Source organism: Herpailurus yagouaroundi, unplaced genomic scaffold, assembly GCF_014898765.1.
Source record: "Herpailurus yagouaroundi ecotype Mexico unplaced genomic scaffold, PumYag 67793, whole genome shotgun sequence".
NCBI lineage: Eukaryota > Metazoa > Chordata > Mammalia > Carnivora > Felidae > Herpailurus > Herpailurus yagouaroundi.
The window spans coordinates 18,913,905-18,927,608 of NW_024420586.1; the positions used below are offsets into that span (position 1 = coordinate 18,913,905).

The 13,704-nt window shown below is 36.4% G+C and overlaps 1 protein-coding gene across 2 annotated transcripts in view; it reads left to right on the plus strand.

The window, feature by feature from the left end:
* USP9X (ubiquitin specific peptidase 9 X-linked) overlaps positions 1-13,704 on the plus strand; it is a 128,277-nt gene that overhangs the window by 69,967 nt on the left and 44,606 nt on the right. For both annotated transcript variants that reach the window (XM_040468837.1, XM_040468838.1), the window contains exons 17-23: positions 1,547-1,642; positions 2,063-2,274; positions 3,222-3,462; positions 3,796-3,945; positions 5,111-5,231; positions 12,939-13,069; positions 13,260-13,538. In XM_040468837.1, coding sequence (XP_040324771.1) covers positions 1,547-1,642; positions 2,063-2,274; positions 3,222-3,462; positions 3,796-3,945; positions 5,111-5,231; positions 12,939-13,069; positions 13,260-13,538 — 1,230 coding nt within the window. The remainder of the gene's footprint in view (positions 1-1,546; positions 1,643-2,062; positions 2,275-3,221; positions 3,463-3,795; positions 3,946-5,110; positions 5,232-12,938; positions 13,070-13,259; positions 13,539-13,704) is intronic.

Consider the following 13,704-nt stretch of genomic DNA (forward strand, 5'->3'; position numbering starts at 1 on the left):
CAGGCTCCAGGCTCTGAGCTGTCAGCACAGAGCTGGACGCAGGGCTTGAACCCACGAACCATAAGATCATGACTTGAGCCAGAGTCGGACACTCAACCAACTGAGCCACCCAGGCGCTCCTCCACCGTTTTAGTATTAAAATGTGTATGTGCTTGAGATAAAATGGATATGACATCATATTAGTTTCAGGTGCACAGCATAATGATCTGATATTTGTATATATTGTGAAATGATCACCACAATAAATCTAGTTAACAATCATCACCACAAGTCATTACAAATTTTTTTCTTGTGATGAAAACATTGAAAATTTAGTCTCCTAGCAACGTTCAAGTATGCAGTACAGTATTAACTGTAGCCACTATGTTGTACATTACATCTTCAGTATTTATTTTATAAATGGAAGTTTGTACCTTTTGACCACTTTCACCCATTTTGTTTATTCCCCGCCTCTGGCAACTGCCTGTCTGTTCTGAGTTATTTGTTTTTAGATACCACATACACATGAGATCATGCAGTATTTGTCTTTCTCTGAACTTTTTTCACTTTGCACAATGTCCTCAATGTCTCTCCATGTTGTGCCAATATAGTATTAATATATTATTTTTACTTTTAAAAATCTGACTTGTTCATAGCAGTTTATATTGTTTTTTGGATATATTTTTCTGCAAACTGTAGACTCTTTACTGTGTCATTTGATTTTTCAGACTTTTTCATTAAGTGGGTTTCAATATTTTTAAACAGCCAGAACCTTTTTTAAAAGTAAAAATTTATAGGGGCACCTGGGTGGCTCAGTTAGTTGAGCATCCTTCTTCAGCATCCTTCTTCATCTCATGGCTCGTGAGTTTGAGCCCTACATCGGGTTCTGTGCTGACAGCTCAGAGCCTGGAGCCTGCTTCAGATTCTGTGACTCCCTCCTTTTCTCTCTCTGCCCTTCTCCCGCTCGCAGTCTTTATCTCTCTCAAAAATAATAAACGTTAAAAAAATTTAAATAAAAATATATATAGTACTCCAAAATGTAAAACTGGTTGGAGAGGGGAGAGCCAGTTTTTTTGTTTCTGTTTTTTGTTTTTCTCTGCTCATTCCCCCTGAGAATTCTCCCTCATTCACACTCTTTGTTTCTTTTTAACTAATTTTCACATTCTTAAAATTTCTTTTTAACTAATTTTTAACGTATCTTTTATTTCCTTGTAACTAATTTGAATTCCTCCTTCAGTCTCACAACTTGGTTACCAAGTTGATTTGCAGGGTTCACTAATACTACTCTAAGCATATTTTATTCTTAGTAAAATGTGTCTTCCATTCTTAAATTGCTTTAGTCAAAGACTTGAGTTTTGCATTTTATTACTCTTTTCAGTCTCTTAATTTTACTTGACTTACTTGATTATCAAAGTAAATATACCCTTAAATTATGGAGTACTGTATTGAAAATAGTGGTTTTTCATGGATATGAAATATCCATATTTCAATGGATATGGTTTGAATTGAAGTGTCCACCTAAAATATGTCATGAAAGTTGTTTACACTTGAATCTTTTTGCACCTAGGTGGTGATTCAAAGTAATGATGATATTGCCAGCAGAGCTATAGATCTACTTAAAGAGATATATACAAACCTTGGTCCAAGGCTGCAGGTCAATCAGGTGAGGATTTACATTCACTAAAACGTCCACAAATTAGAATTCTAGTTAACGAACTCTTTTGCTTATAAGAATTTTTTGAATTCTGAGTTAACTAAGTTGTTTGTTTCAACTCTGATTAAATGTATACCTACAATATTTGTCTGTATTATCATTCCACAAAATGCTGTTTAGACAACATGAATCTTGATGATTACTTCAAGTGATTATTTTGTGTATATTTATGGCATGAGATATCAACTGAATTTCTTTTGATTTTACTACCTACTTTGAAGCTCATTATTTAATTTATACTTGTTAACTTACGTAACTCTGGCTTCCTTTGACAAAATGTAGGGCGTTTTATTATCAGTATAGACATTGGTTAAATATGATGGCAATGAAAGTATCTTGGACTGTCTTTATTTGGCCCATTATTTGTAGGTGGTGATCCATGAAGACTTCATTCAGTCTTGCTTTGATCGTTTGAAAGCCTCTTATGACACGTTGTGTGTTTTGGATGGTGACAAAGACAGTATTAATTGTGCAAGGCAAGAAGCTGTTCGAATGGTTCGAGTGTTAACTGTGTTAAGGGAATATATAAATGAATGTGACAGTGATTATCACGAGGAAAGAACAATTCTACCTATGTCAAGGTTTGTGAATAACTGATCTACTAATTAATTAACTTGGTATTTTTCCTAGACCTTTTTTCCCAGGATCTATTTTTTGTTGTTGTTGTTGGTAGGGCATTGAGTCTAGTTTTCTCCATCTATTTATTGCCGTTCACTTTATTGCCTTTTAGTTAAGTCTTGTCAAGGATATTTTGCAGTTGGAAGTATTTTGATGCTGTTCATTTATACGGTTAAAAATAATTCATAGTCAGATTGGAGAATTAACTGGAAATAACTCTTAAAAGCTGCTTTTGACAGATAGCTGATATGTCAAGAAATACTTCCAAATGATGTACTGGTATTTCTGTTAAAGTCTCACCATTGAGTAATTCAAATAGTATTTATAATTTAGAGATGTTTATAGAATGAATGCCATCAGTATTTATTTTAAAAGAGTTCTCATTGTTAACCATGAAACTATATTAAGTTGCCTCTTGAATGTGAATTTTAGTTTTTCTGTCTTATCTATAAGAAGATATTATCAACAAATATTCGGCGTCTAAATTTTGATATTAATAATTTTTCATGAAATATTTACATCTTTGCATTTTTGTTAATATTCTCAAGCTAAAGTATCTTTCACATTTAAAAATAGTGAGTTGCATTTTCATTGCATTACATAGAGTGTTGTTAACTCAGGTCTCTGATTTAATTTCTTAAAACAAGACCTCTCATTTTCTGCAACCATAGGTACAAGAATAAAATGACATAGGATTGTTGTATTTTTAAAGATTGCTTAAAATATTTATAATTAGAGGGCAGTAGGGGCACCTGGATGGCTCAGTCGGTTGAGTGTTCAACTCTTGATTATAAATTTTTATTTTCAAGATCCTAGAAATAAGTATCCTTTAACTCACTTTTTCTTGTTTAATAAGAAGATAGGAAATTCTGCTGATGAGGGTGATTTTTTTTCTTTTCTTCCCCCCCAGAGCTTTCCGTGGTAAACACCTCTCTTTTATAGTTCGATTTCCAAACCAGGGCAGACAAGTTGATGACTTGGATGTATGGTCTCATACAAATGATACGATCGGTTCAGTACGACGATACATTCTCAATCGTATTAAAGCCAATGTTGCCCATACAAAAATTGAGCTCTTTGTGGGTGGTGAACTGATAGATCCTGCAGATGACAGAAAGTTAATTGGACAATTAAACTTAAAAGATAAATCAGTAAGTATCTACAGTTGCCAACCTTTTCAAGAAAGTCAAACCTGAGACTGTTTTTCATTTCACTAGTTAATATTTCATTTGACATGTGTGAGGCTCTATATTAGTTACTTGGATTACAACCCTACATAAGATTGGCATTATGGTACTTATAATATAGTAGAAGAACGGATTTCTAAAAACAAAACTATTTAAGTGGTTATTAGGCAACACCTATAAATTGAATTTCTATAAGTACAGCCTGTAGGTTTTTTTTTGTTTGTTGGTACGTTACTGACTTCTGTTTTGCATAGGTTTCCTGGTTTTTGATATTAACTTTTAGTGTATTATTTTCAGCTAATTACAGCCAAACTTACACAAATAAGTTCCAATATGCCTTCAAGCCCTGATAGCTCTTCTGATTCCTCAACTGGATCTCCTGGAAACCATGGGAATCATTACAGTGATGGTCCCAATCCAGAAGTGGAAAGCTGTTTGCCTGGGGTGGTGAGTAGATGGTTTTGAGTTACTGTATGCAAGGCATTATGTGAGGTTCTTTGAGAATAAAGAAATAAGGTTTGACCTTGTATCAACCACCTGCTCCCTGCCCCCTCCATGCAGTGGAAAATTCACATATAACTTAAAAACTCCCCCAAAACTTACATATTCATAGCCTAGTGCTGACTGGAGGCCTTACCAGTAACATGAACAGTTGATGAACATGTTATTTCGTATGTTACAGGTATTGTTTATTGTGTTTTCACTGTTTTATATTGAATGTATTATATACTGTATTTTTGCAATAAGCTACAGAAAAGAAAATGTTAAAATCATAAAGAGAAAACATTTACTGTACTTCTGGGAAAAAAATCTGTGTAAGTGAACCTGTGCAGTTTAAACCCATGTTGTTCAAGGGCTCTAGCTATATACAGAATAGTTCTTTTTTGTTGAGAAGCTTAGTTTAATGAAGCAAAATATCAAAGAACTGTATAGTTAACCATCGGCTTCAGAATAGATCTCTCTCCCCCCCTCCTCCCACTCATGGTTGCGCTCTCAAAATTAAGTAAACCTTAAAAAAAAAAATTTCCCTTTAGATACAATAATATGTTTACTATTATACAGCGTAATTATAACTATTGAATGTATAAACTTAGAAAACTACCACTGTATTTTGTATTTGTACCACAGAAACGAACCCTTTCTTCACAACTGTTTCTGTAGGAAAATGTCTACAATCTTTCTCAAGTCAGTTACCTATCTCATATGTTAAGAAACCCTGATTCCTCTCTTACTTCCCCTCCCCAAGAGAATTTTAATGGCTATGGTGATAACCAGCCACTTCAGTGTCAGAATTGGCTCCCTACAACAATTGAATTAGGAATTTATTAGCAGGCATGACAGCCTTTTGTATGTATAGAGTCTAACTTGTAGGTATGAGAGAAATAATGTAACAAAATAGTAAAAGAGCTGTCACACAGAAATTACCGAAGATGGCTTGGGTAATATATTCAGTCTGCATTGTGAAGGATTTATACAGGTGGGAAGATGGGTAAGGCAGGCCTTTTTAGAGAGTAGAAATGAAATAAACAAAACTGGAAATTAATTTATTTGGGGGTTCTTTTATTGGGGGACGTATAATTTATAGGTCAATATTTTGTGTTGTGTATTCTAGATTATGTCACTACATCCCAGATACATCTCTTTCCTTTGGCAAGTTGCAGACTTAGGTAGCAGCCTAAATATGCCGCCTCTTAGAGATGGAGCAAGAGTACTTATGAAACTTATGCCGCCAGGTAAGAATTTTTTTTTATATGTATAATGTTCGTGAAGGACATGCTGGACAATAATGTATATTAATAAATTCTGTTTCTAGATGGAACATACTTTGTGGTATGGAATACCATGTCAGGAAATGGCAAAATACAGCCCACTGCCTGCTTTTGTACGGCCCAGGAGCCAAGGATGGTTTTTACATTTTTAAATAGGTGGGGGGAGAAAATTAAGAGAATACCATTTTATAGCTTACGTAAATTGTATGAAATTTACATTTTAGTGTTCTGAACAAACTTCTATCAGTGTACAGTCATGCCCATTCGCTTATATACTATCTGTGGCTGCTTTTGTTTTAAAACCATAGAGCTCAGTAGTTGTGGCCAACATGCTATGGCCTGCAAAGCCTTAAATATTTACTATCTGGCTCTTAACAGAAAAAATGTGCTGACCTCTGCACCGTACTATGGGCCATCTGTCCTCTGTGGCACTGCTCCGTTTTTATTCCTTAGAGACAACCACTTTAACATGCGACTCTTTTCTTGTATATGGATATTGCTATTATGTCTATAAATCTCTTAAACTGTATGTGTCAATTTTGGATACCTACTGAGTTTTTTACGGAGATGAAAACTTTATTCTCACATCCTCCCCATTTTTGCTTAAATTCTTATCTAAAATTGACACTAAAGGAGCATCTGGCTGGCTCATTTGAGAGAGTGTGCAACTCTTGATCTCAGGGTCACGTGGTCGAGCCCCCCACTAACTAGGACACTAAAATGTAGATTTACATTTGGTGAAAAGTAGTTTGCCTGGATTACTGACAACTTTGTTCCTGGATTTAATGATTTCCCCTTTTCGTTTTCTTAGTTTTCTATACACCTATTACTAGTTCATCCCACATATCTTCTAGTAACTTCTCAAAATAAGTTCCCATTATTATTTGCATTATATAATCTGTTAGGTTTCACTATTTTCTAGAGCTTTTCCTCTTCCTCGTCTTCCTCCTCCTCCTCCTCCTCCTCCTCGTATGTGGTTGTTTATTTCTCTGGCAGGATCCCTATTCGCAGGTTGCTATATCTTGGGCCTTTCTTGATTTTTTTCTTATTTTTTTTCTCCCCTCCCCCATGAATGTCTTCCTCACCCTGCTTGGGCTGTAATATCCTAGACTAGGCAGCCCTGTCACATAGAGTTTAAATAGCACGAGTAAAAATAATTAGTATCTTCAGAGATAACTTGAACAGCCCACCAGGTAGTTGAGTATGGCTGAAGACTGCCTCAAGAGTCTTCATAAAAGACATGGGACCAATAGAAATTGATGAGTTGATAGTGCTGAGATTATAATAAAGATGGAAGTGGAGCTCAGAGACAGATGAGCTACCATTAAAGTGGGCACAGAACAAAGTAAAGCCTGCCTAGAGTCATGAAAGGCCGGGAGTGTACGGGGGAAGGTGCTCACTTTTCATTTTCCTAAAAAGTTAAAAGGGCTTCGTCCTGCACAGCTGCCAGGCCAAGGGGTTTTTGGTTAGTTGGGTTTGGGTTTGGGTTTGGTTGTGGTTTTGGTTTTGGTTCTTAAAAGTTACACTTCTTCTCCTGCTATACTGGCTCCCATTGTCTGGGAGAAATCACGTATGAGCAGGCTTACCTTTCACATCATACTGACACCCTTTTGTTTGCCATTTGAATGTGAGCTAATTGGGGTTTTAGAAGTGTTACAACTTAACAGACTGTACTTACTACCCTGAAAGCTATTACCGATAGATACATTATTCTGTTCCCTGCTTGTCTCTGCTTTTTGTAGAGTCCCTTTTTCCTATTAAAAACTTTTTTTCTGGGGCCTCTTGGTGGCTCAGTTGGTTAAGCATCCAACTTCAGCTCAGGTCACGATCTCACAGTTAGTGAGTTCAAGCCCCGCATTAGATTCTCTGCTGTCCACGCACAGCCCACTTCAGATCCTCTGTCCCCCTCTATCTTTGCCCCTCCTTCCCCTCAAAAATAAACATTAAAGGGGTACCTGGTTGGCTCAGTCGGTTAAGCTTCTGAATTTGGCTCAGGTCGTGGTCTCAGCATTCATGAGTTCAAGCCCCGCTTCGGGCCTTGTGCTGACAGCTCAGAGCCTGGAGCCTGCTTCCGATTCTGTGCCTCCTCCTCTCTCTGCCTCTGCCCCTCCCCCACTCATACTCTTGTTTCTCTTTCAGAACATTGAAAAAAAATTTAATAAATAAAATAAGCATTTAAAAAAACCTGTTATTCTTATTGAAATAACTTCAAACTTACAAAGAATAGTACAATCTTCCCTTCCCCAGATTCAATAGTTGTTAACATTTTGCTATAGTTGCTACATCTCTCTCTCTCATCTGCATCAGAGATTGATGATCTCCTTTGGAGAACAAGTTGTAGATACCGTATCTTTTTATCCCTGAATACGTATTGCTTTCTAAGAACAAGGACATTCTCTTAATACTACCACAGTATTAATCAAAATCAGAAAATATATAGCACTGATAATTTATTATAATTTACAGACCTTACACACATTTTCCCAATAATCAACCTTACAACAGTGTTTTCTGGTTGAGGGTCCAATTCAGGTTCTTACATTGCATCATTCATTGGTATCTTTAATCTGGAGCAGTTTCTCAGTCTTTGTCTTTTATGACTTAGACGGTTTTGAAAAGCATGGATCAGTAGTGGTGTTGAATGTGTCTGTTTGGGGTTTTGTCTGTTTCCTGATGGTTATATACAGGTTGTACATTTTGTCAGAGTACCACTTATGTGATGCTCTGTCTTTCTGAGAGCATTCTATCAGGAGGCACATGTCCATTTGTCCTTTATTGGTGACATTATCCAAGATCACTTAATTGATACCTGTCAGGTTTCTCCAATGTAAAGTTATTTTTCCTTTTTTTGGAGAGATGTTTTGAGACCCTGTAACTTTTTCCTCATCAAACTTTTACTCGTTTCACCATTCTTTGTGATGATTGCCTGAATCCGTTCTTCCTGTGATGGTTACAACATGGTGATTTTGTTTTACTTGATCTTTCTTTCTTCGTTTATTGGTTGGCAAAGTAGAACCCCATTTGTTGTGTTTTATATGTTTATACAACCCTGTTGGGTTATAGCTATTTTAATCATAACTGATTTTGATGTTCAGTTGTCCCAGATGTGGTCAGTGGATGGACCTAATGCCTTGTTCTATAGCCTCATCATTATTTCAGTATGTTATTACTTTCTGGTAAAAGATGTTTGCAGCTCATCTAGTACTTTATCCTAGCCCTGTAGTCAGCCATTTCTCCTTTCAGTGATGATAGAGGATATTTAGGAACAAAATCTGAGAACTAAATTGTGTTCAATACTGGGGTATCTTGTTTCTAGGCCTTTTCATTAAATTGAGGAAGTTAATGCACATCTCTATCAGTTTCTGTGTCTGTCTCTATTAGGGAAAAACACGGGTTCATACTGGTCCTACTCCAGCTTCTTGGTCTCTCGCCATTTCATATTTGTATCTGTCTCTACATTTCCAAGCTGTTTTCTTCCCATTTTCATCAATTTGTTGTTGGGTTGGGGCATGGCTTATGTATGCAGACTTCAGCAACTTTTGTTTGGTACTTTCCCAGCTACCTATTGTTTTCATATTCTTAGCTTTTCTAGGATTCAGTGGGGGCATTAACTTACTAAGTACCCTCTTCCCCTCCCTCTTCCCCTCACAAGTGCTTCCTGGTTCATCGAAGCCAGATTATCTGTCTCCCATCTCCTCTATACCTTCAATGATTTGTTCATATCTTTCTAATGTTTCTTCATCTCCTATTTGTACGTCCTTTTGAAATTGTATATTTTGTAATCATTCTCTTTGTGGTGTGGTTTGTGGATTCATTGCTGATAAAAACAGTTCAATAATTGTCCCAGGTAATTTTTAAAACTGCTTTGTGTTACCATTATCTCCTTTTTCGAAAGCAAACATCATGTTGACATTTCCCGTTTCTTTTCTGACTCCTATGGGACAGAATCAGTTCAGGTATTTAGGTTCTTATCTAAAGCTTCTCTCAACCATTTAATTTAATCCTTAACCCTTACCTGTTGTATTATTTAGGATTTGTATTGTCTTATTTACTAGTGTTTAACAGTTACTGCTGCTTTATGTATGCAGAGTCATCCTTCACAGCGTACTTGAAAACACCTTAGAATCTCCGATCTCATGATTTGCACATAATGCCACCACATAGAGTGAGCTCTTGCCAGAAGCTCAAGCAAGAGTGCTTTTTTCATATTTCAAAGTATAGTACTTAAATTTGAAAAGGCCAGTAGACCTTTTCATACTCATTACAGTAGACAAATCAGGCTTTGGACACAGATGGACTTGAGTTCAAGTTCTGATTCAAGTTGCTATTCCATGCCTTCAACATGTTTTCTTTGTCTTTCAAAACTTCCTTATTTATGTAACTGGGCTAATAACTATTTCATGGGATTACAGGGATTACATGAGTGGCATATGGAAAACCTGTTGCCTAATGACTGATACTAAATGAGTATTCAACAAAATGTTCAACTCACTGTGACTATGGTTGCTCCATGCACATACACACCTGCTTGTGCACGTGCTCTCCTTCCTTTAAGAAAGGAAGCAGATAATCATTTAGTGTTTGTACACACTTGCTGCATATATTTTAAAGGGGGAGAACACCAAGATGGAATTAATAGCTTTTTTCCAAGCCATCAACTTTACCTCTCTTCGTTCATTCTGAATCTGCCTGAAGTCAGGTGCCTCCGGTATGGGTTGCTGTTAAACTTAGAATGTTCTCCAGTCTTCTCTGTGTAGGTAATTTAATCTCTTGTCATTTAGACTGTACTCAGGAGTTCCTGTGTCCTTTCCCTGCATGTACCAGGAAAACAGATTCTTCCTTCATACTAGGTGGTTAAAATGTATACAGCTTTACCAAGCACAATGAGTTGCTTTTCCTATTCAGTGCTTCCTTCTTCCCACTAGTTTGGTCTAATTAATATCTTAAAATACGTCAGAATCCATTATAAGCACTTCATATTTATTAGCTCATTGAAGCCTCACAACATCCCTATGAAGCTATTAACTATTTTTAATCTATATTGTAAAGATGAGGAAACTGAGACCCAGCTATTAAGTTACTTGACTAGGGACACATAGCTTAAACGACACTTCTAGGTTTCACATGCAGGCGGTTGGCATTTATACTGTTATTACATACTGCACTGTGTTACTGTGCATTTTCTATACATTTTAATAATCCACTGCAACATATAATTGATTAGGTTTAGGTATCTTTTTGAAAGACAAGGGAATAAACTAAACTCTTAACTATATCTGGATGACAGGATTGTGGATGGTTTAAATTTTTCTCCGTTTTCCATGTTGTGTGAAATGAGCTTTGCATATCATTGGGCATCTGAGATCATTTAGATTGAAGAATGCTATAGTTGGAATAGCCACTAATGATCATTTGGTTTTACATAGCACAGGTGAATAACATAATGCAACATTAAATGATTTGCTTAGTATTCACTGCTTTTTCTTAGCTTGTTTTTCCTCCTACTCCCTTTTGCCTTCATCCTTCACTCAATATTGTTAAACCAAGCAAGACATTCTCATACAGCATATGAATTTGTTTTTCAGAAAGCAATTTGATGATATATGCAGAGGTCTTGGACGTTGGTGATTCTGCTTGCAGGATTTTTTTCCTGATGAAATAAATAATTGCAAGATTTAGCTGCTAGGATCTTGAGTGTTTAAAAAAATATATATTGGAAACAACCTAAATGCCTAATAATATGCAACTGGTAAAATGACACAATGTCATTTTACTCACCAATTAAAATAATACAGGGGAAGGGGCACCTGGGTGGCTCATTCAGTTAAGCTTCCAACTCCCCATCTCGGCTCAGGTCATGATCTCACAGTTTGTGGGTTCGAGCCCTGCATCGGGCTCTGCACTAACAATGCAGAGCCTTCTTGGGATTCTCTCTCCCTCTCCCTCTCTCCCCCTCCCCCTCCCTCTCTCTCTCCCTCTCTCCCTCCCTCTCTCTCTCCCTCTCTTCCTCCCTCTCTCTCTCCCTCTCTTCCTTCCCTGCTCACGCTTGCTTGCTCACTCTGTCACCAAATAACTAAATAATAATTTTTTTAAATAAATCTTTAAAAATAATACAGGGGATGACTATTTAATGACCTGAGAAGCTATTCACAGATGTTTGATGATAAGTTAATATTTTAGGTACATTATATGTCAGTATCTCTTCAGAAAAGGGAAAACCATCAGTTGTAAAACAAACTGAAGATTTTTTTTAGTAAGATATTTATTTCTAGCCTATGGAAATTATAGTAATATATCTTTATTCTTCAAAAAAGCTTTTAATTTTTTTAAAGCAATCTTATCAAGTGGTGTTTTAATCATAGCACATTTAATTACTTGGGAGATAATTTGATCAACAGAGTACTTCTTAGCAAACCGTAAGAGACTCTTAATGATAGAACAAACTGAGTGTTGATGGAGGGAGGTGGGTGAGGGGTGGGCTCAATGGGTGATGGGCATTAAGATGGACACTTGTTGGGATGAGCACTGGATGTTGTATGTAAGTGATAAATCACTAAATTCTGCTCTTGAAACCAATATTACACTGTATGTTAACTAGGATTTATATAAAAATTTGCAAACAGTAAAGTACTTTCTAAAGTTGATGGATTATTCTTAAGTGTGAATGTTTGGTAGCTAATGCCAAATTGTATCATGGGATTTTTTTTTTAACTGTCTTTTCACTATGACTTAAAAGAAACTTGTATTTTAATACCATGAAGGGAAAAAAAAAAAAAAGCTGTGCTTGCTTTGAGGTGAACATTAATCACTACAGGTTTCTCCTGCTACTCCAAAGTAGAGTGTTCCTATGAAACCTTTTATAAGCCAAAACTGGTATAAAGCAAAGAGGCATTTACCATTTATGTGGAAAAATTTTTGAGTGTTTCCAGTTAACCTCTTAGGCTTTTCTGATACCTAAGGGCACATCTTAACAGATGCACAAATTAAGAAAGAGCATAGATGCTCACTCACAGAGGCAGCTCGAAGCTCTGGCGATTTGATGCTGAGATGCTGAGTGTAGTTCCCAGGGAAGGAGCTTGGCGTGGCCACTCTCGCTGCTCAGGGCTGTGTGCTGCCTCTTTAACAGTTCTCTGAGTGCTATTTTTGCTTTTTGCCTCTTTTCATAAAGGTGAAGTTGTGTTAGGTGGAGGGTCCCTATGTTCCTTTTTTTTTCTTCCCATCTTTCCTGTTAAAGTTCAGTTTCTAAGGTAACCACTAAGCCCCTTTCAGGAAAATAAACCAGTTAGCGCATAGTGTCATAAAGGTTAATAATAGAGAAGTTGGAAGGAAGGGCTTCTCATTTTTTATCTTGTTCTTTTCAATAAGAATTACTTCCTTTTGAAGTGTACTGTATTTTTTAGGTTTCCACTGGCTGAAGAGGCATGTTGATTTGAGATCTTTTAGTGGAGACTGCCTCATGTTTGGGTTGACTGATTAGAGAGTCCTGGTTCATTGTAATGTTTATTATTATTTTTTTTTTAATCCAGATCTGGCTATTTCTTGAGAAGTATGAGTCTGTAATTCAATGAATTGATTGTTATGCCATATTAAAGTAGTCTTCAAAATATCAAAAGTGAAGTACTATGAATGCATGAATTATGTTTTTAGACTATATCTCCTGTTTTCTTACAGATAGCACAACAATAGAAAAATTAAGAGCTATTTGTTTAGACCATGCCAAACTTGGAGAAAGCAGCCTTAGTCCATCTCTTGACTCGCTTTTCTTTGGTCCTTCAGCCTCACAAGTGCTATACCTAACAGAGGTTAGTTTTTTCCCTTTTGAATTTACTTCATGTTCTTTGAACTTGACCTTTTACATGGTATTGTGAAGAACGTGGATAAAATTTATAATGAAAAAATTTTCAAATGGTCAAGAATTTCTTCACAATGATGATAGGGAAAATAGAAATTATCTTTTTAAACCCTTTTAATATAGTTCTTTTCTTTTTCCAGGTAGTCTATGCCTTGTTAATGCCTGCTGGTGCACCTCTGGCTGATGATTCCTCTGATTTTCAGTTTCACTTCTTAAAAAGTGGTGGCCTACCCCTTGTCCTGAGCATGCTAACCAGAAATAACTTCCTACCAAATGCAGATATGGAAACTCGAAGGGGTGCTTACCTCAATGCTCTTAAAATAGCCAAACTGTTGCTAACTGCCATTGGCTATGGCCACGTTCGAGCTGTGGCAGAAGCTTGTCAGCCAGGTGTAGAAGGCGTGAATCCCATGACATCGGTAATAGACTTTTTAAAAATGTCTTATTTATAGTAATAGTAACAGTAATTTTTAAAGTTTGAGTTCAGAGGTGATTCAGAATGTTTCAAGTTCCTTTCCAGTGGTACCCTATTTTAAAGGTTTTCTTCTATTAAATGATCTTTGTATTGAAAGTGAAAGTGCTTTT